Source organism: Anopheles darlingi, chromosome 3, assembly GCF_943734745.1.
Source record: "Anopheles darlingi chromosome 3, idAnoDarlMG_H_01, whole genome shotgun sequence".
Taxonomy (NCBI): Eukaryota; Metazoa; Arthropoda; class Insecta; order Diptera; family Culicidae; genus Anopheles; species Anopheles darlingi.
In genome coordinates, this window is record NC_064875.1 from 19171467 (window position 1) to 19186466 (window position 15000).

The 15000-nt window shown below is 49.5% G+C and overlaps 6 protein-coding genes across 14 annotated transcripts in view; 3 read left to right on the forward strand and 3 right to left on the reverse strand.

Moving 5' to 3' along the window:
- LOC125957148 (lissencephaly-1 homolog) overlaps positions 1 to 2141 on the forward strand; it is a 34596-nt gene extending 32455 nt beyond the window's left edge. For all 4 annotated transcript variants that reach the window (XM_049689634.1, XM_049689635.1, XM_049689636.1 and 1 more), the window contains exon 7: positions 1 to 2141. This exon is cut by the window's left edge and continues 1640 nt beyond it. The gene's annotated coding sequence lies outside the window, so the exon portion shown is untranslated.
- On the reverse strand, positions 2107 to 3036 carry LOC125957164 (PRKR-interacting protein 1 homolog). Its single transcript, XM_049689656.1, has 2 exons — positions 2873 to 3036; positions 2107 to 2799 (listed from the first exon to the last, which is right to left on the reverse strand). The coding sequence occupies exons 1-2, from the start codon at positions 2987 to 2989 to the stop codon at positions 2230 to 2232; spliced, it is 687 nt and encodes a 228-aa protein (XP_049545613.1). The 5' UTR covers positions 2990 to 3036; the 3' UTR covers positions 2107 to 2229.
- Positions 3037 to 3216: 180 nt separating this feature from the next.
- On the forward strand, positions 3217 to 8273 carry LOC125957127 (zinc finger and BTB domain-containing protein 17-like). The gene is made up of 4 exons (XM_049689606.1): positions 3217 to 3365; positions 4529 to 4793; positions 4868 to 6781; positions 6854 to 8273. The coding sequence occupies exons 1-4, from the start codon at positions 3325 to 3327 to the stop codon at positions 6890 to 6892; spliced, it is 2259 nt and encodes a 752-aa protein (XP_049545563.1). The 5' UTR covers positions 3217 to 3324; the 3' UTR covers positions 6893 to 8273.
- LOC125957143 (uncharacterized protein DDB_G0284459) lies at positions 8195 to 9869 on the reverse strand. The gene is made up of 2 exons (XM_049689629.1): positions 8724 to 9869; positions 8195 to 8649 (listed from the first exon to the last, which is right to left on the reverse strand). The coding sequence occupies exons 1-2, from the start codon at positions 9821 to 9823 to the stop codon at positions 8277 to 8279; spliced, it is 1473 nt and encodes a 490-aa protein (XP_049545586.1). The 5' UTR covers positions 9824 to 9869; the 3' UTR covers positions 8195 to 8276.
- Positions 9870 to 10206: 337 nt separating this feature from the next.
- LOC125957170 (probable cGMP 3',5'-cyclic phosphodiesterase subunit delta) lies at positions 10207 to 11426 on the reverse strand. The gene is made up of 3 exons (XM_049689661.1): positions 11312 to 11426; positions 11061 to 11247; positions 10207 to 10943 (listed from the first exon to the last, which is right to left on the reverse strand). Exons 1-3 carry the CDS (start codon positions 11362 to 11364, stop codon positions 10728 to 10730), a joined length of 456 nt encoding a protein of 151 aa, XP_049545618.1. The 5' UTR covers positions 11365 to 11426; the 3' UTR covers positions 10207 to 10727.
- A 186-nt stretch (positions 11427 to 11612) lies between these two features.
- LOC125957123 (FHIP family protein AGAP011705) overlaps positions 11613 to 15000 on the forward strand; it is a 13406-nt gene continuing 10018 nt past the window's right edge. For 4 of the 6 annotated variants that reach the window (XM_049689597.1, XM_049689602.1, XM_049689600.1 and 1 more), the window contains exons 1-2: positions 11613 to 11763; positions 12351 to 13009. In XM_049689597.1, the coding sequence (XP_049545554.1) occupies positions 12794 to 13009 (216 nt within the window). In that variant the 5' untranslated portion in view covers positions 11613 to 11763; positions 12351 to 12793. Of the gene's footprint in view, positions 12096 to 12350; positions 13010 to 15000 lie in introns of all 6 variants that reach the window. The other 2 variants (XM_049689598.1, XM_049689599.1) reach the window with 2 other exon arrangements.

Sequence of the window (15000 nt, forward strand, 5' to 3'; positions counted from 1 at the left end):
GGGTAGTTGTGATGTTGTGTTGTGAAAACTCGCTTACTAAATGCAATGTGGTTGCTTCATGCGATACAAAATGGACTCCTTATGCTGGTCTCATCGCCGCCTATTGACCGATAATGCTTGCTAGTTTGCCCGGTTCGAATCCCTTCTGGCTGTATCCAAATGCTTCAACTGTTGATTGATTGATTGAATTTGTACATAGGCCTATCCCAGATGTGATGTGCCCAAGGGTGGTGTTTGCACACTGAAAAGAAAACTCTCGAAATACTCTCGAAGGAAGACGGTAGGAACGGAGGAGTGAAGCAAAACTACATACATACACTAGACTTGGTTGCGTACACCGAGCGTCGTACACAAGGCGTCTCGCGTGTGTCCACCTGCTTTGGAATGATATTGAACAACAAATGCATTATGATCTTAGCAAAGAAACCAAACGATGCGACGCAATACTGCGCCGCGTGTGTGTGTGTTTCATTTCACTTCTGTTTGGTGTAAATTCTGTTGATTAATTCTTATCCCATTTTAGTCATTGGACTTTCCTTTTCGCGGGTTTGTGTATAGTCTCAGTTGTGATTTTTTACTTTAATACGTCTTAGACCAATGCGAATCCACCAGCAAACCTATTCGGATCCTGAAGCACTGCAATGTACCTGGATCGCTTAGCATCTGGAAGCCTCTGGTCCCGTCGTGCCTTACGACGAGCAGTGTTTGTACATAGTACGCGGTAGTGCGAACTACGACGCACTACCAGCGCGAATTCTCTGGTTTAATTTTTAATTCAAAGAATGCCTCGTCAGAGTTAGGTTTAGGCTACCAAATAGTGTGTACTCGCTGACTCGCCTTCTGGTTGTTTATTGCCGGAAGCAACTTATCACACATTTTGCCATTGGGACGGGACGTGCTGACCTGACTGTTCTGTTCTCCCAATGCAGTCCATATTGTAAATATTTCAAGCACACGCGCATGTAACGTCGAGCTATAATACAACACACGACCAGAATACACCCAGCCCCTATCCTCCTTTGGAGATTCACGCACCGGATTAAGCGTGAAGAGAACCGGAGCTGGACGGACAAACGGACGGACGGATGGATGAGACTGAAAAGAACAAAGGTTTGTGTCTATCCACCTTCACGTGGTGTGATGTGGTAAGCGAGATGCGGTGAGCGTGTGCAATTGTTTCATACTGTTTAAATTATTGAACTATTTCTTATTAATGCTAATGGGGCGCCAGAGCAATGCAATGCAACTCTCCCTCCCCGCACTTCGCGCTCCCTCCCATAAAACAACAAATGATCGCGCGAGTGTTGCTTCAAGACAACAACAATATTATCTATTATCAATGCTAATAATGCTATCATTACTACGAATCTATCATTAAAGGCGTATATTGTAACCATTACGAATAAGTTGTTCGGCACGCAGCAGAGCCAAGCGGGATGACCTGTAGCAAACGACGACGAAGAGACGGAAGCGCACGGGCCTTCTGGACCCTGAGCGAAAGTCCTTGAGTGCGCACACCGGACATCGAGGAGGTGGGCTTCGTATGCAAAGCAAACTAGAGGCCAACCGGACAAAAATCACATCTCTTGCACCACTGCTTGCTGCCCGTGGACAATACTGCAATCAGACGAAACTCACTCGGCAGTTGGAGATAGTAGAGAGAGAGATAACGGTCCCTGTGTAATTCGTTGGCATTTTCTCTAGTCTTTCCCTATTCGGAGCAGGCTAGAGAATGGATATGGTTTCGTTTGCCGAAGGTAAACGGAATTTATAGTCTCGAGCCAACGAACTCCTTCGGAGTGGGACCAGGGATGTCACCGTGGGAGAAGAAAAAGGTGGTCCACATGATGCATCGCAGCAACAGCAGTTGGAGCGGAGGAGGTACTGGGCGAGTCCGGTGGAGCATTCATTTTCAATGGATTAAGCTGCAATGAAAGGGCGTGGGGTGGGGGAGGCATGTGTCCTTACCTAGCTAGTAGGAGAGAAGGAAACCTATACTTTCAGTAAGAAAAAGAAGGTTACAACCGATGCGGGATTATAGTTTGGAAGAAAACAAAATATATTAAAAATAACATTGACAGTGAAAAAAGAAGAACGTGCGTAAGACGAGAGTTCAAATATATTTAAACTTTTATTATTTACGTTCCCTTTCCCTTTCTCTCTCTTTTTCTTTGTTCCTTATTCTGTGGCATCCGTTCTTGCTTGTTCGGATACGTGAATGTGTAGTATCTATTCGCTAGTCTCTGCTGATTCTTTGGGTGACTTATCAGTGTTCTCCTTTTGTATCGATGCTACCTCTGGTTGAGAGGAACCATCTGTAGCGTCTCCTCGTGCAGGCTCCACTAGTTTTTGTTCGCCAGCAGGGTCTTCTTCCGGTTTGCTAGAGCTTTCCGTCTCGGACTTTTGACTTTCTCCCTCGTTTTCGTCTTCGTCGCTTTCACTGTTCTCCGAAGAAGCTTCCTCGTCGTCTCCGTTGTCGTTCTTGGGCTTCTTGCCACGATTTGCCTTCTGCTTGGCCTTTTTCTTCAGCCTTTTCGCTCGCTTCTTTGCCGTGCGCTCCTCCGCAGCCTTACGATTGTTTTCCAGCTTTTGCTGGAAGTCGTCATCCAGCTGTTCAGACCGCGATTTCTCCTGGATCTGCTTCTGGCGGGCGTACTCCTTACGACGCAGATGCCGATAGACGTGGAACTCTCCAGAACCCGCACCCGCACTCGAGCCCATCACGTTGCGTACAAACGAGGGAATCGCGTTGGAAAAGTCCCGATCCTTGTTCGAGGTCGGAATGACGACGGGTTTGTCCTGTGGAAATATCGAGAAGTGTTCGGTTAGTATCCGGTTTCGGTTTGCTGCAGTGTTTTGATAGTTTCCGTACTGGATTCTTCATCAGTTTCTCCAGCTTGGCCCGTTGAATGTCGGCGGCACTGCGTACGACAAACTTTTTCTTTTCCACCTCCTTATCAGACGGTTTCACTTCGTTTCGTATTTTCATCTTGCTGCAATTTTCAATTTTCAGATGTTCGGCGGTTCTTCGTTTGTTTGTTTACACACGACACACACACACAAACACGAGCAGTTGAAGAGCGAAAGTCGAGCAGTCGGGAGCGAAAGTCGAGCAATCGCCATGTGTTTACAGACCTGCGTTCACGAGTCACCGAGAGTCTGGTAGGGGATAGAGGAGCAAATCAGCAACAGCATCAGCAGCAGCCAGAACGATGACGGGAAGACAAGCGCATATTTCGTAAACAACACCGTCGCCGTGTTCGATAATTTGTTCAGGCAATCTGGGAGGTGTTCAGGTGTCGCAGAGGCATTCGGGCTCCAACAATGGATATAGAAAATCGACGCATAAAAGAGGAGACAGGCCCGTAAGTATTACGCTCGTCAGCTAACCATTTCGTGGTGCTCCGTAATCAACAGTAATTTCACAGCGTTCAATGAGAAAGCGACCACGGAGTTGGAATGGAGTAATCTCTAAACAATTCGTAATTCGGATTGCGTACGAGAAAAAGTGCGTGGCACGGATCATCGATCTCGTCGATAGTCGTCGAGGGAAAGGATCCTGGTGTTACTGTGTGAATCGAAAAAATGGAATAGTAAGAGAAACGCAACGAACACCACCAAGAAAAAACTTGCTACAGTTTCGTCCTGAGCCAAGAAAGGCTGCCGCGTAACCATAAGAAAGTGGAGTGTGTATCTAGGAGAAGCGCGGGCGAGAGGGCGCCAGCAAAGAGACACTCGGAGGAGTTGCAAAAGTTGCATCAATAATACCCGTCGAGCACGCACACCGCGAGAAACGCGCTCTTGCTGGCAGAGACGATGGTCGCACGAGAAACACGTCTCGCGCACACAATGATAGGAAGGAAAAAATAGTGCGCGCGCGAAGCAAAGGAACGGGTTAAGAGAGGAACAAACAAGGCATGGCAAGGTGCGCGTAGAAGAAGGTGGATGTCCCACAAACAAGCGAACAGCGAACGGTGGGTTCGTAGCGAGCGATCTCGCACACACAGGCAACAATCACGCAGCAGCGCAGCCTCCTATGAATGCTGCTGTTCGTTCATCTCCTTGCGGCAGCGGTATGAATGCAAAAAACGCGGAGTGGATAGCTGGTTCGTATCCGCGGTCGTCTCGATCTCCTTTCGATCGACGACGAGGACGGCAGAAGACGGTGGACGACCGGCGGGAGGCTGCTGACCAGAGATTCCGCGGTGTCTATACGCGGCGTAGAAAGCAAAGAAACAGGTTTTCTTTCGTTTGCGCGCCGTTTTTTTTCTTTTCCTTCATTCGCGTGATTTTACCGTGGCGTGCTGCGATCAAGGAAGGCGTGCTGGCGCGAGTGTTTTACCCGCCAAAGGTGGTGTGCGTAACGGTGCTATGGTGGCAAGGCTCACGCGAATCCATGGCCTCCGTGTTGGAATGAGGATGCATATCGGAGCTTGGTTCATCCCTTTTGCTCTGGGTTTTCGATTGTTTTTTTTTCTGTAGTTGTTTTCATCCCGTTAATCTTGCCCTTCTCCTACATCTATTACAGTGATAATGGTGGTGAAACGATTACAGACGATGGAGACGGCGGAGGAGAGGAAGGCAATCTCAACAACAATGAACTACCCGACGATGACGTCCATTATCAGCAGCAGCAACAACAACCAGGAACAAAAACTATCTACAGTCTCAATATCAACGTGTGCAGGCTGTGTCTGTGCGAAGGGCAGGGGAATCTACAGCCAGTCTTCTACTCCAAGGACGCGCCGGACGTAATACTACAGCATAAAATTCTTGAGCTGACTACGGTAGAGGTAACCTATCGTTCCAGGCTTTATGCGCTTTGAGCGTGCTCATTGCAATCATCGTTCGGTTTTGTCGTTTTTAGATTACCTATGCCCTCGACTTTCCCACGAGCATATGCATCGACTGCCTGACGAGGGTGGAAGAATTGGCGATCTTTCGGCGACAGTGCGTCGAAAATAACGAGCTGTTGCGGCTCAAGTACCTCGAGCTGAAAGCGGAATTTGACTGTTACCCGGACCATGTGAAAGTAGAGCAGCAGGACGACCAGCAGTATGGCGACGACGGCGGAGCTACAGGATCGCTCTCCATCGTTAAAAAGGAAGAAAAACCCGATGTGGATGGGCTGCTGATTGAAGCTGGGACAGCGTCGGTCGTACACGGCAATAGTGTCACCGAAGCCGAAGCGAACGAGGCAACGGTGGATGCCGGTGACGATGATATCATTATCGGTGGCGCTGAAGATTCGACAACGAAAATTCAGTATGTGAATGATGATGGAACGATGATGGAATACGTAGCCGAATCGCTGTCCCCTTCGGCGAGGCCTACTACACTCGTTATGCGGAGAGCGAGTGAGGTTGACGAGGAACTTCGATATGAGGCAGGATACGAAGTTGGTGCCCATGGAGACGAGGAGGTTGCCGAACGGCATGAAATCTATTACACAGTAGGCACGGATACCTATGCCATCGAGGCGAACGCTGCCGGTGCGGGGTATACGCACGCGACCAACTACGTGCCGCCAGGATTCGACAATCAAACCGAGATCGAGTGTACCACGATTGATGAGCATCTGCCGGAAGAGTACGTCGAAGAGGAAGGTTCCACAGTAGCGATAGCTGGACCTGGAGCAAGTACGGTTAGTAGCAGCAGTGGTGGTAATACCGGTGGTGCCGTAGTATCGGCACGTGGTATACACGATCGCCCGTTTGTGTGCAAACATTGCAAAACGAGCTTCAAGTACGAGCACAACTACGATCGACACATGAAGAACCACGCCAAGGTGCTGTACCGGTGTGGCAAGTGCTCAAAAACGTTCGTCAAGCTACGCAAATGTCAGCAGCATCACATAAAAGCTCACTCGTCACAGCGGTACGAGTGTGACATCTGCTTCCGTACGTACAGTCTGCCGACGCGGCTCGAGAACCATGTGATCGAGATGCACTCCGAGAACGGAGTGTACACGTGCGATCGGTGCATTGGCGAGAAATTCGTTTCGTACCTCGACTTCAAAGCGCATCGGATGCAATACCATGCGCGTAACGAAGCTGCGACCGGTACCACGGATACGGTTCCTGCCATCATCAAACAGACGACGCACGGTGATGTGGTGCACATGCAGAAGCTCGAAGCACCGCTCCTGAGCACGCTCGAAGATGAGGATGATGACGATGATGCTGACAGTCCCGATCTAAGCACGACAGACGGCTACGAGCTGGAGGATATACTGGTCGAACACACGACCAGTAACCGGAAGGGTAGAACGCAGGACACGGCATCGAAACGCAAAGTCGGAGGACGGCTCAAAACGGTACCAGCTAATGTGGTACCCCGTACGAGACGGAGCAATGGAGAAGGGACCAATCGTGGAGTGACGGCAAAGACGCAACAACGAAATCGTCAAGCAACCAGCAACAACTCTGCTCATCAGCAGCCACACGAGGTGATCCTCATCGATGATGACGATCAGCAGCACAATGGGATCATGGCCGGTGTACGGCGGCAGGCTCAAAGTGACACGATGCTACGTATGCACGATGGTATGGAGGTCGACAGTGGCAACGCACTGCACCGACAGCTGCTGCAGCAGATCGAAGAAAGTGAAGCGAGCTCGATTGGACCGAAGGTGTATCCCTGCGAAAGTTGCAACAAAACGTTCGTGCATCTCAACAATCTGAAGGCACACATCTATGCCGAGCACGACAATGATAAACCGTTCAAGTGCAAGCTGTGTCCAATATCCTTCAAAACGAAAGAAATCCTAGTGATGCATATGGTGAGTTCTCTCCAGCCCGTAGTCTGTCTCCGAACTATACACTAATCCAGTTTTCCCATTTCCTTGTTCTAGCTACTCCATTCACAGCAACAGAGTGGCAGTGCTATATAAGAGCAGCAGCAGTGTCAGTGTAGAACTACGCAAGAAACAGTTCCTTTTGCGATCTTTTTATGATTACTATGTGCCAACCCCTTTCCACTGCTCCCTTTTCTGTGCTCATGCCATCCAAATGGGAAGACCCTCTCAACGACGACACACAAATGGTGCAACGATAGATTTCACAGGAGCAGTGAGAAAGAGAGAAAGAGAGCGAGGAAGGGAGAAAATAGTGTAATACGTAAGAGCTTCCCAAGTTTTAGTCGTAAGTGAAACCTAGAGCACATATCTCGCTCGGAATCTGTGCTGGTACAGGTCCATTATCAATCCTCTAGTTTTTAAGATCTCTCTCCTTATCGCCTCGTATGCTTTATGTTTAAGAAGAACTGTTCGGTCCTTCGTTACTGTTTTAGGCTTCCACGTTTTTATAGTTCTCATGCAGTGAGCCCTCCCTTTCCCTGATATAGCAGTACAACCGGTTACTAGGGCAAACGATCGCAGCAACTCTGCGTGCTCCGTCTCTTGTAAGGTATCACCACCATCACATTGTGGCCTTTCACCATTATTCATTGTTGTTCGTTTTAAGCGTTTAATGTTTGCTTTCGTTAGTTTTGTGCTGATCCCCACCCGATTCGCCCGCGTTCGTGAGCGAGGCTCAGGCTAGGAAGGGGAACAAAACAGAACAGTCACGTTGTTAAAACCTGATGTCTTAGATTTGCGTGCGCCTAAAAGGATCAGGTGCACTTACTTCACCCAGTAAGGCCCAGAATGGTGCTTATATCCTGCTGCATAATGCTATAATCGTAAATGTTCCAAGGGAATCAAATGGACTTTATTTTGAAAAATGCCATAGAAAAGTAGAAGGGCGCAGAGGAACAATCCCGTGGCCCTATTCGAAATTGATTCTCCAACTGTGAGAACGCAACGCCATAATGTGTAAACCAGCACCCTGAAAGTAGGAGGGGTTCTTGTGTTTTCCTTTGCTGGTTAGGAAGGGATGCAGGTTAGCGTAGAAACCGAAAAGAAAAGATTTCAAGCATAGTTCAAATATAGGCAATTCGCTACCAGTTCGTACCATTACTAGCAGCAAACGAGTGCAACAAGAAAACAAGTGCAAGAGCTCATCCAAAGGATGTGCTATCGGACATGAAATGGCAAATGTACGTGGCAATAGATAGATAGGCTCATAGCTACTGATAGGTAGGTAAACGGGGAGCATCTTACACATCGATGCCCCTCTGGTTATCCTCGAACAATTGCGACAAACCGTTACAACTGTACAACTCGCGCAACCCGAGCTCCTAATAAATGGTAAACGAATCGAATCACACACAAAGCCGGTCTGCACACTATAGGTAGGCTCTTTATTATGTTAGGTTGGGATGAGAATCGCACTCGTTTAGTCCGTCTCTTCACCATCATCGTCTTCCTCTGCATGGTCATGCTCAGGCTGCTGGAACTCCTTCACTGCGGATATTTTCAGCACCTCATGAGCACCATCGCTACCACCAGTATCGTCTTCATCGTCCGCACGGTTGGTGGTGGATTGTTTGGTTGCCTTGCGTTCATCTTTCTCCTTCTTGGCCGCTGCGGATGATTCCAGTCCAGCCGACCAGTTGCCTCGCGGAATATCGGAATAAGCGGCCGGGTCCATCGGGTCCAGTGGGGCCGCTGCTTTAGACATTCTTCCACCACGGCCTCTATGATGATGATGACGATGGTTATCGCGGTGGTCACGCTGCCTTTCTCTCTCGCGTCCATAGTTACGGTTGCTGTTGGTGATAGGAATGAAAGCTAACGATATAGAAAACAGTAGCCTAGAACGTCAGGCAGGCCGTCTACTTACTCCTCCCCGCCACCGCGCGGTGGGCTTCGATCCCGATCTCTACGATCTCGATCGCGATCACGATCCCGATCACGTCGATCACGGTTGCGATCCCGATATTCACGTTCACGGTCTGATTCCCGCTCCGTAGGTCCCTCGCCGGTACCTGAATCATTGCCAGATGAGAATGACCGAGGGTGTTTCTCTTCGTCCCGCAGCGAACCGGGTTGTTTTATCGGACGCTTCGGTGGATTAACGACGGGTGGTTTGAGGTTTTCCGCGATTGCTGCAGGTGGTGGCAAAGGAATGCCACTGGCACTGGAACTGTTGGCTACGGTTGGACCAATCAGCTGAGCTTTCGGGGCTGGCGGTGGATACGTTTCCACGATCACAGCCTGCGGTGTGGCTTCTCGTGCGGCGTCTTTTTGCTTCTGCTCCTCCATGAGATCCCGCCGCAGTAGCTTCGCACTTTTGGTCAGCTTCGCATCGGGATGTGTCGGTGGCAGCCACGAGACGATGCGCGTGTCTTTGTTATAGAAATAGAACGCCTTACAGCCGATGTCATACTCCTTGCGCCAGTTCTTCGGTAGCGGAAATCGCTCCAGCAGCCGCTTCACACGCTTATCGTACTCCTTCTCGATCTCAAACTCCACCTCACCGTACCGCTTCACGCAGTACATGGTGCAGAGGTGAAAGATGTTGTACTTATTCTGGCACCCATCCACCGACTGGTAACCGTATCGTTTGGTCATCTTTTGCTTCATCTTTTCCGACCAATCGACCGCCGCATTCGCTTTCTTCGTCCGACCCGTGTACTCGAACGCTTCCGGGTTTGGTTGGTCGTACTCATCGTAATCCTCGGCAATGATCTCTTCATTGTTGACCTGCCCATCACGCCGACCATCTTCGTCCACATTTTCCTCATCCTCGTCGCTTTCGGGACGGTCGGAGTGGTCCGAGTTGTTGCCGGTTCCCGGTTCTCGGTCCGATCCCTCCTCGGAGGCTGGTGTCGGTGGGGCGCTGCCGCTGACGGCTTGCTGTTGGTTCGTGCCGGCCTTTGCTGCATCCGAGATGATGCCACGTTTGGCCAGCCGTTTTAACAACGCTTCTGGGAGCGTCATTTTCCACAAAAATCGCCGTCTCGCTCGGAAAACTCTTTTTAAATCGACCCTGCGTTCTGTTTGTTTACCTCAAAGTGTTTGACAACTGCAAAGTCCCTGTTTGCTTGAAATTTGTTTGGTCCAAATTCCAAGCTTGCTCCGGTGACCGTGCTTGAGGGTTAACAACCCAGAACTACCCCATTGCCAAAATGTATGTAACCGGGTCTCTTATTGTTTAACCGACCCGAAATTGTTCTGCCGGTGGGCCGGTTAAGCGTTAAGCGACGCGGTTGCATACCTTTCTGATAATGGGGATGAAGCAAGATGAATTTATAAAAAAAGTCGCTAAAGTTCTTATCACTAAACCACTAGGTGATAGCATGAATGCAAAAACAGACCGCCGCTTAATTGCTGACAAATATATATTTAAAACGAATAACTCAGTTTCATTCGAACTGAACTCGTACAAGCTCACCAGCGTGTCTTACAATAAATTTTTATAATTAGTATAAAAAATCTTACTTATCCATTGACGGTGCTCAAGTGCTACAATTACTTATTACGTTAGAATGCCTCTGATGATTTGCATCGCTAAAGCTAAGCACAATGCGGTACGACCTTCGTCGGCAAGTTTGGTGTTTCGACGGTGCGCACAGACTAAACGAAATGCTCCACCTGCACGGGACTATGATTGCGATCCGGTAATCCGGTACCTTCCAGCAACTGAGACAGAGAGGCGATTAACAAGATGAGGTGGTCCCTAAGCCGCTCGGTTCTAGGTTTGCTAGGCCGAGCGCAACCGCTGAACCTATCAGGCGCATGTGGCGCATCGCATAAGACAGTGAGAGATAGTTTCGTTGAATTATCTTTGAACTAGAGTTTTACGAAAAGAGTGTGTTCGCAGATTGATGAAAGAAGGCGAACATTAGATGTAGTATAACCGCACAACCGATTTGCTGATGAGCGTTTCGCCATCATAGAAGCTCGTTTCGATAGTAACGTTGCCGTTCAGTACCTTAGCGGGCATCATTTGTGATTCCGGCGCTGCTTCGATCGTCGACTGCCAGGTGTTGGTGGTGTTGGGGCTAACCCATCCCATCTCGAAAAACCACTCCTCCATGATTCGTCCTTTGAACAGCACCTTCGACAGGAACGACGACCACGATGATGAGAGCGCACGAAAGGGTAATTAGTTAATCGATATCTTTAACTTTAACGACCCACCCACTCGGGTTCATCGGGCAGGCAATCTAGTTACCTTCTGATCCAGACGAAAATTTTCCATCGCCTCCACGGTGCTGAAGTTGATTTCACGAGAAACTGCACGCAGGCTGAGTATCTTTACGGGCACCTTGGCTTCGTGTTCCACCTCCGGGCAGGAGAAGTCCTTGTTCTCCTGCCAGATGATTTTGCCCGTATCCGCATCCCTCAAGATCATCCAGTTGCTGGAAGAAACGACGATGGAATTAGTCGCTTTGGATAAGAAGCAGAAAACGCGCACAACTTTACATCTGGAAGCCGTTGAGAATTTTCTCCGCTTTTGTCTGGTCGTCCGTTCCCATCTCGTGAAAACTCGCGTGAAAAACTCGGCGCGGCTTTCCCAAAAGTAAACAAATCGCTGGGGCCCCCCACTTGACCAAATTGATTCGAAAGGCACGGACCAAAACTGGCGTTAAATGCAGTACTCCCATGTTTCGATACTACGAAACTGAAGCCACAAAAAAGGTCAACAAGCGAGCAGCTCGAAAAATTGCTCGAGTATTTCTGCCCGAATATAGCCCCCCTCTCCTCTGTGTGTGTGATTCACGTCACAACAAATTCCGAGCTCGGTGCGCCAGAAAAAAAACGGAGATCACAGAAAAGGTGTTCGCGATTCCGCGGTCCGTGTTGTGTGAATATTTTAGAAAAGAGCAACCTCAGATCACCTTCCTCCTTCGTCAATATTCATCAAAACAGTGAAGGTATTGTTGGTGCATAGGGTGGTGGGCTGGTCTGCTACCTCCGCCCACAACGCAAAAATACGCAATCATCGCAAACCCAAAGAAGAGCCAAGAAAGTGCAGACGAAAACGGCCAGCCTGTGCTGTTCCGTGGTGATGTGATTATTGGTGGGTTATGGAGCACGCTTGCAGAAAATTTCTCCTGCGGCTATCGAAAATCATCTCAACAACCGCGGGAACAACCTGCAGCGCCGAGAGACCAAAAGGCAGCAGTGGGCGCGGAACGTGAAGTAGAAAAAATCCATGACTAATCCCTTCTTGGTTTCTTGGTTCGTTCGTTAGTGTGTTTACGTAGTACGTGTCCACCCGCTTAATGCGTGCTCGGCCTCTCCCTCTCATCGATCGTCGTCGTTGGGGGCTGGTTCTGCGACTAACGGGAGTGTTTACCTTTGCAGTGGCCGCGGGTAACCGTGGAGTCAGCAAAAAAAAAGTGGAAAATAATACTTCCATTCGGGAGGTCGGGGAATGTGATGTGACCGAAGATTGAAAACCAGATTCAACCTGCAAGCGGCGTGTTTTGCTTACTCCCCTTTTCCGCTCCTTTTTCAGGAAGTGATCCAAGAAGGCGCAGGCCAAAGTGTGTCAGCTGCAGTGACCGTGTTCTGGTTACACCAGATAGTGATGCAGTGCAGTTAGAATGATGCATTAATCATGGGTGGCGGGGTGTGCATTGTGTTGGGTGTTGTTGCAAGTGCGTTGTGTTAAAGTGAGAGAAGTTGTGCGGAAATAGCGGAAAACGAAAACCGGAAGAATTGTTCGAGGAGAAGGCATGGCGACGGTGGCTACTCCGATGCTGATCACCACGACTAGCTACCGTGGCTACGCTGGGTGTAACGGAATTGTCTAACGATTTGCCACAAACGATACACGACGCCCGCGCCCGTACCACCTGCCTTAGCTAATCGGCCACCTTTGAGCTGAGGCCGTTCCGACCGACGACCGACGACGAGTGCGAATCAAGCGAGAAAGGTAGCGGAACAACGGTAACCGAAATGAGCTGGCTACGATCGAGTCCGCTGCGACAGAGCTTCACCAAATCGGCACCCGGCAGCGGGGGTGGTAATGGGTCACGATACGGATCCGGCAGTGGTGGCGGTGGCCTGTCCGTCATCCGACCGTTCGATGCGACCGAATGCGATCCCAAGGCTTGCTACGATAGTTTCTGCATTCACTGGCAGCAGGCATACGAAATCATCCAACGATCGGAGGTAGGTAGTACACATTGCACGCTCGATATGAGACGGGAAAAATTAATTCCAAATTAGAAGTGATGGTTTTTTTTTATACTTCACTTTACGTAATTACGGATTGTCTCTAGTTCCGTGCATCGTTGAATCTCAATCGGAGCTATGAGACGCGTGCCCATACTATGTAACGAATTATATTGGACATTGAATTGAATCTCGGTTGATGTTGCGCAATCCGCAGTGTCTCTACGTGGGCTTGTGGTTGATGGTTGTCTTATCGGTGTACAATATATTCATTAATTGATCTGATGGCATCGTTGCCATGAGTTCAACTTAGACGACAACGACGAGAGCTGCAAGTGGAATGCGATGGGACTGCATGTTCAATTTGTGATGCATAGCAACCGCTTATGCCTATTACTGTTAGCCTTCTCTCAGAATCGTACAACATCCCCAAGCAACATGGCTATAGAACCTTGGAAATGCATGCCTCAGACAAAATCGTACAGCATCCGGTGATTGCGGATCGCAAAGTCCTAGGGCCGTAGGAAATAATTAATGATGCCAATCATCAAACGTGTTCATCACCTCATCCTGGTCACTCGTCAGAAACAACAAATAACAGCCGTACCGCAGAAATGCCATCTTTGGCGCGTTCCGAGGGAAAGCACTGCGCGGTTGGCACTGCAGGGTTCGCTGAACTTTCTGGCCGGTGCCATTCCAGCCATTCCGCCGTTACTTACATCGGCAGAAATGTTGGCAAAATGAAAAAAAAAAACCGCGAGCCACAGCGACGATCGTGCGTAACATTTGCGGTCCACGTGGTTAAACACGTTTCCGGCGCGGACACCGGTGGTGCGCGCGTGTCCGCGTGATGGGTCATGGCGGTGGGATCACCTCCGGCACCCGGTGAGCCCGTTGCGTAAGAGTGACCGGTTTGCGATAGGATTATCGATGGACATGTTGATGGAAGAGCGATAGAGAGCTTTCCTTTTTCGTCCCATTTTCGGATTGCTTGAGCCAGCAATGGTGGCAGCCATCCAAAGGGAAAGTACGATTAGAGACACTCCCTCCCCATACTCGTGCCCGTCGGAGGACACTCTTGTAAAGAGACAGCTTGCATCAATGCCAACCACCTCATCTCATCTCTAGAGTTTTTGCCGTGGAGAAGAAGTCATTCAGCGAATCCATAAACACCTTGACGACTGCGTGTGATCGATTTATGTTGGCACACTTTCGGCCACCTCTTAACCGAGATTACGCTTGATCGTAATGGAAAGTGCCAGAACTTTCTCATCTTGAGCGCGCACCAGTGCGCAGCAGTGGGCGCGCGCATTCACCGCTAGGCTGCAGTTGCGAATGCACTCGCGAAACGCTAGCAGCAGTAAACCAAACAGACACTCTGTTGCACCAGTTCCAGTGATTTACTTTCGAAATTGCCCAAAAGATGCGATGCAGAGAAAGGTGCAGGAGGAAGGAGCCCACACAATGGCGCACATACAGGAGCATCGCGCATCGCATTTAGCTTCCACGATGCGCGTGAATCCGGACAAAGCGGAATAGCTGATCAGCAACCATCTTCACCGGTGCAGAACCACCGGCATCATCGGTTCGTCCGTCCGACGCCATAAGGTTGAAGTCATTTTGGGTTGCAATTTCGTCTCGTCTCGGTGTTAGGGGTCAGTGCGGCTGTGGATGTTGTTTTTTTTTTTGTTGCCAAGCGGTCCTCGCATAACACCCACCAACGAGTGCGGTATGCGGTAACGCGCAACCCCCCATTCGGAGTGTTTCCTTGCTTTGGCTTCTTCCACTTTTACACACCTCCGCCACAGCCTAATGCTATAATCGCAATCGAAACAATGGAGAGCGAACGAATGCTTGCGGGCATGTGTCGTGTTGTTGGTTGTGAAACGAAATGACTCTCTTTTGAGCAATGAAAAAGCCCCAAAGCTCCAAAAATGCGTGCCTGCTGTGTGGTGTGGTGATGGTTGCTGAATGACGATCATGCTGTT

Bases quoted from the DNA above. Each gene is read 5' to 3' on its own strand.
- LOC125957164 (XM_049689656.1), bottom strand. From the start codon at position 2,989: ATGAAAATACGAAACGAAGTGAAACCGTCTGATAAGGAGGTGGAAAAG. The intron at 2,800-2,872 runs GTACGGAAACTA...ATATTTCCACAG, and splicing joins AGAAACTGATGAAGAATCCA to GACAAACCCGTCGTCATTCC.
- LOC125957127 (XM_049689606.1), top strand. From the start codon at position 3,325: ATGGATATAGAAAATCGACGCATAAAAGAGGAGACAGGCCC. The intron at 3,366-4,528 runs GTAAGTATTACG...CATCTATTACAG, and splicing joins ATAAAAGAGGAGACAGGCCC to TGATAATGGTGGTGAAACGA. The intron at 4,794-4,867 runs GTAACCTATCGT...TGTCGTTTTTAG, and splicing joins TTGAGCTGACTACGGTAGAG to ATTACCTATGCCCTCGACTT.
- LOC125957143 (XM_049689629.1), bottom strand. From the start codon at position 9,823: ATGACGCTCCCAGAAGCGTTGTTAAAACGGCTGGCCAAACGTGGCATC. The intron at 8,650-8,723 runs GTAAGTAGACGG...TATCACCAACAG, and splicing joins CCGCGCGGTGGCGGGGAGGA to CAACCGTAACTATGGACGCG.
- LOC125957170 (XM_049689661.1), bottom strand. From the start codon at position 11,364: ATGGGAACGGACGACCAGACAAAAGCGGAGAAAATTCTCAACGGCTTC. The intron at 11,248-11,311 runs GTAAAGTTGTGC...CGTTTCTTCCAG, and splicing joins ATTCTCAACGGCTTCCAGAT to CAACTGGATGATCTTGAGGG. The intron at 10,944-11,060 runs GTAACTAGATTG...TTCCTGTCGAAG, and splicing joins ATTTTCGTCTGGATCAGAAG to GTGCTGTTCAAAGGACGAAT.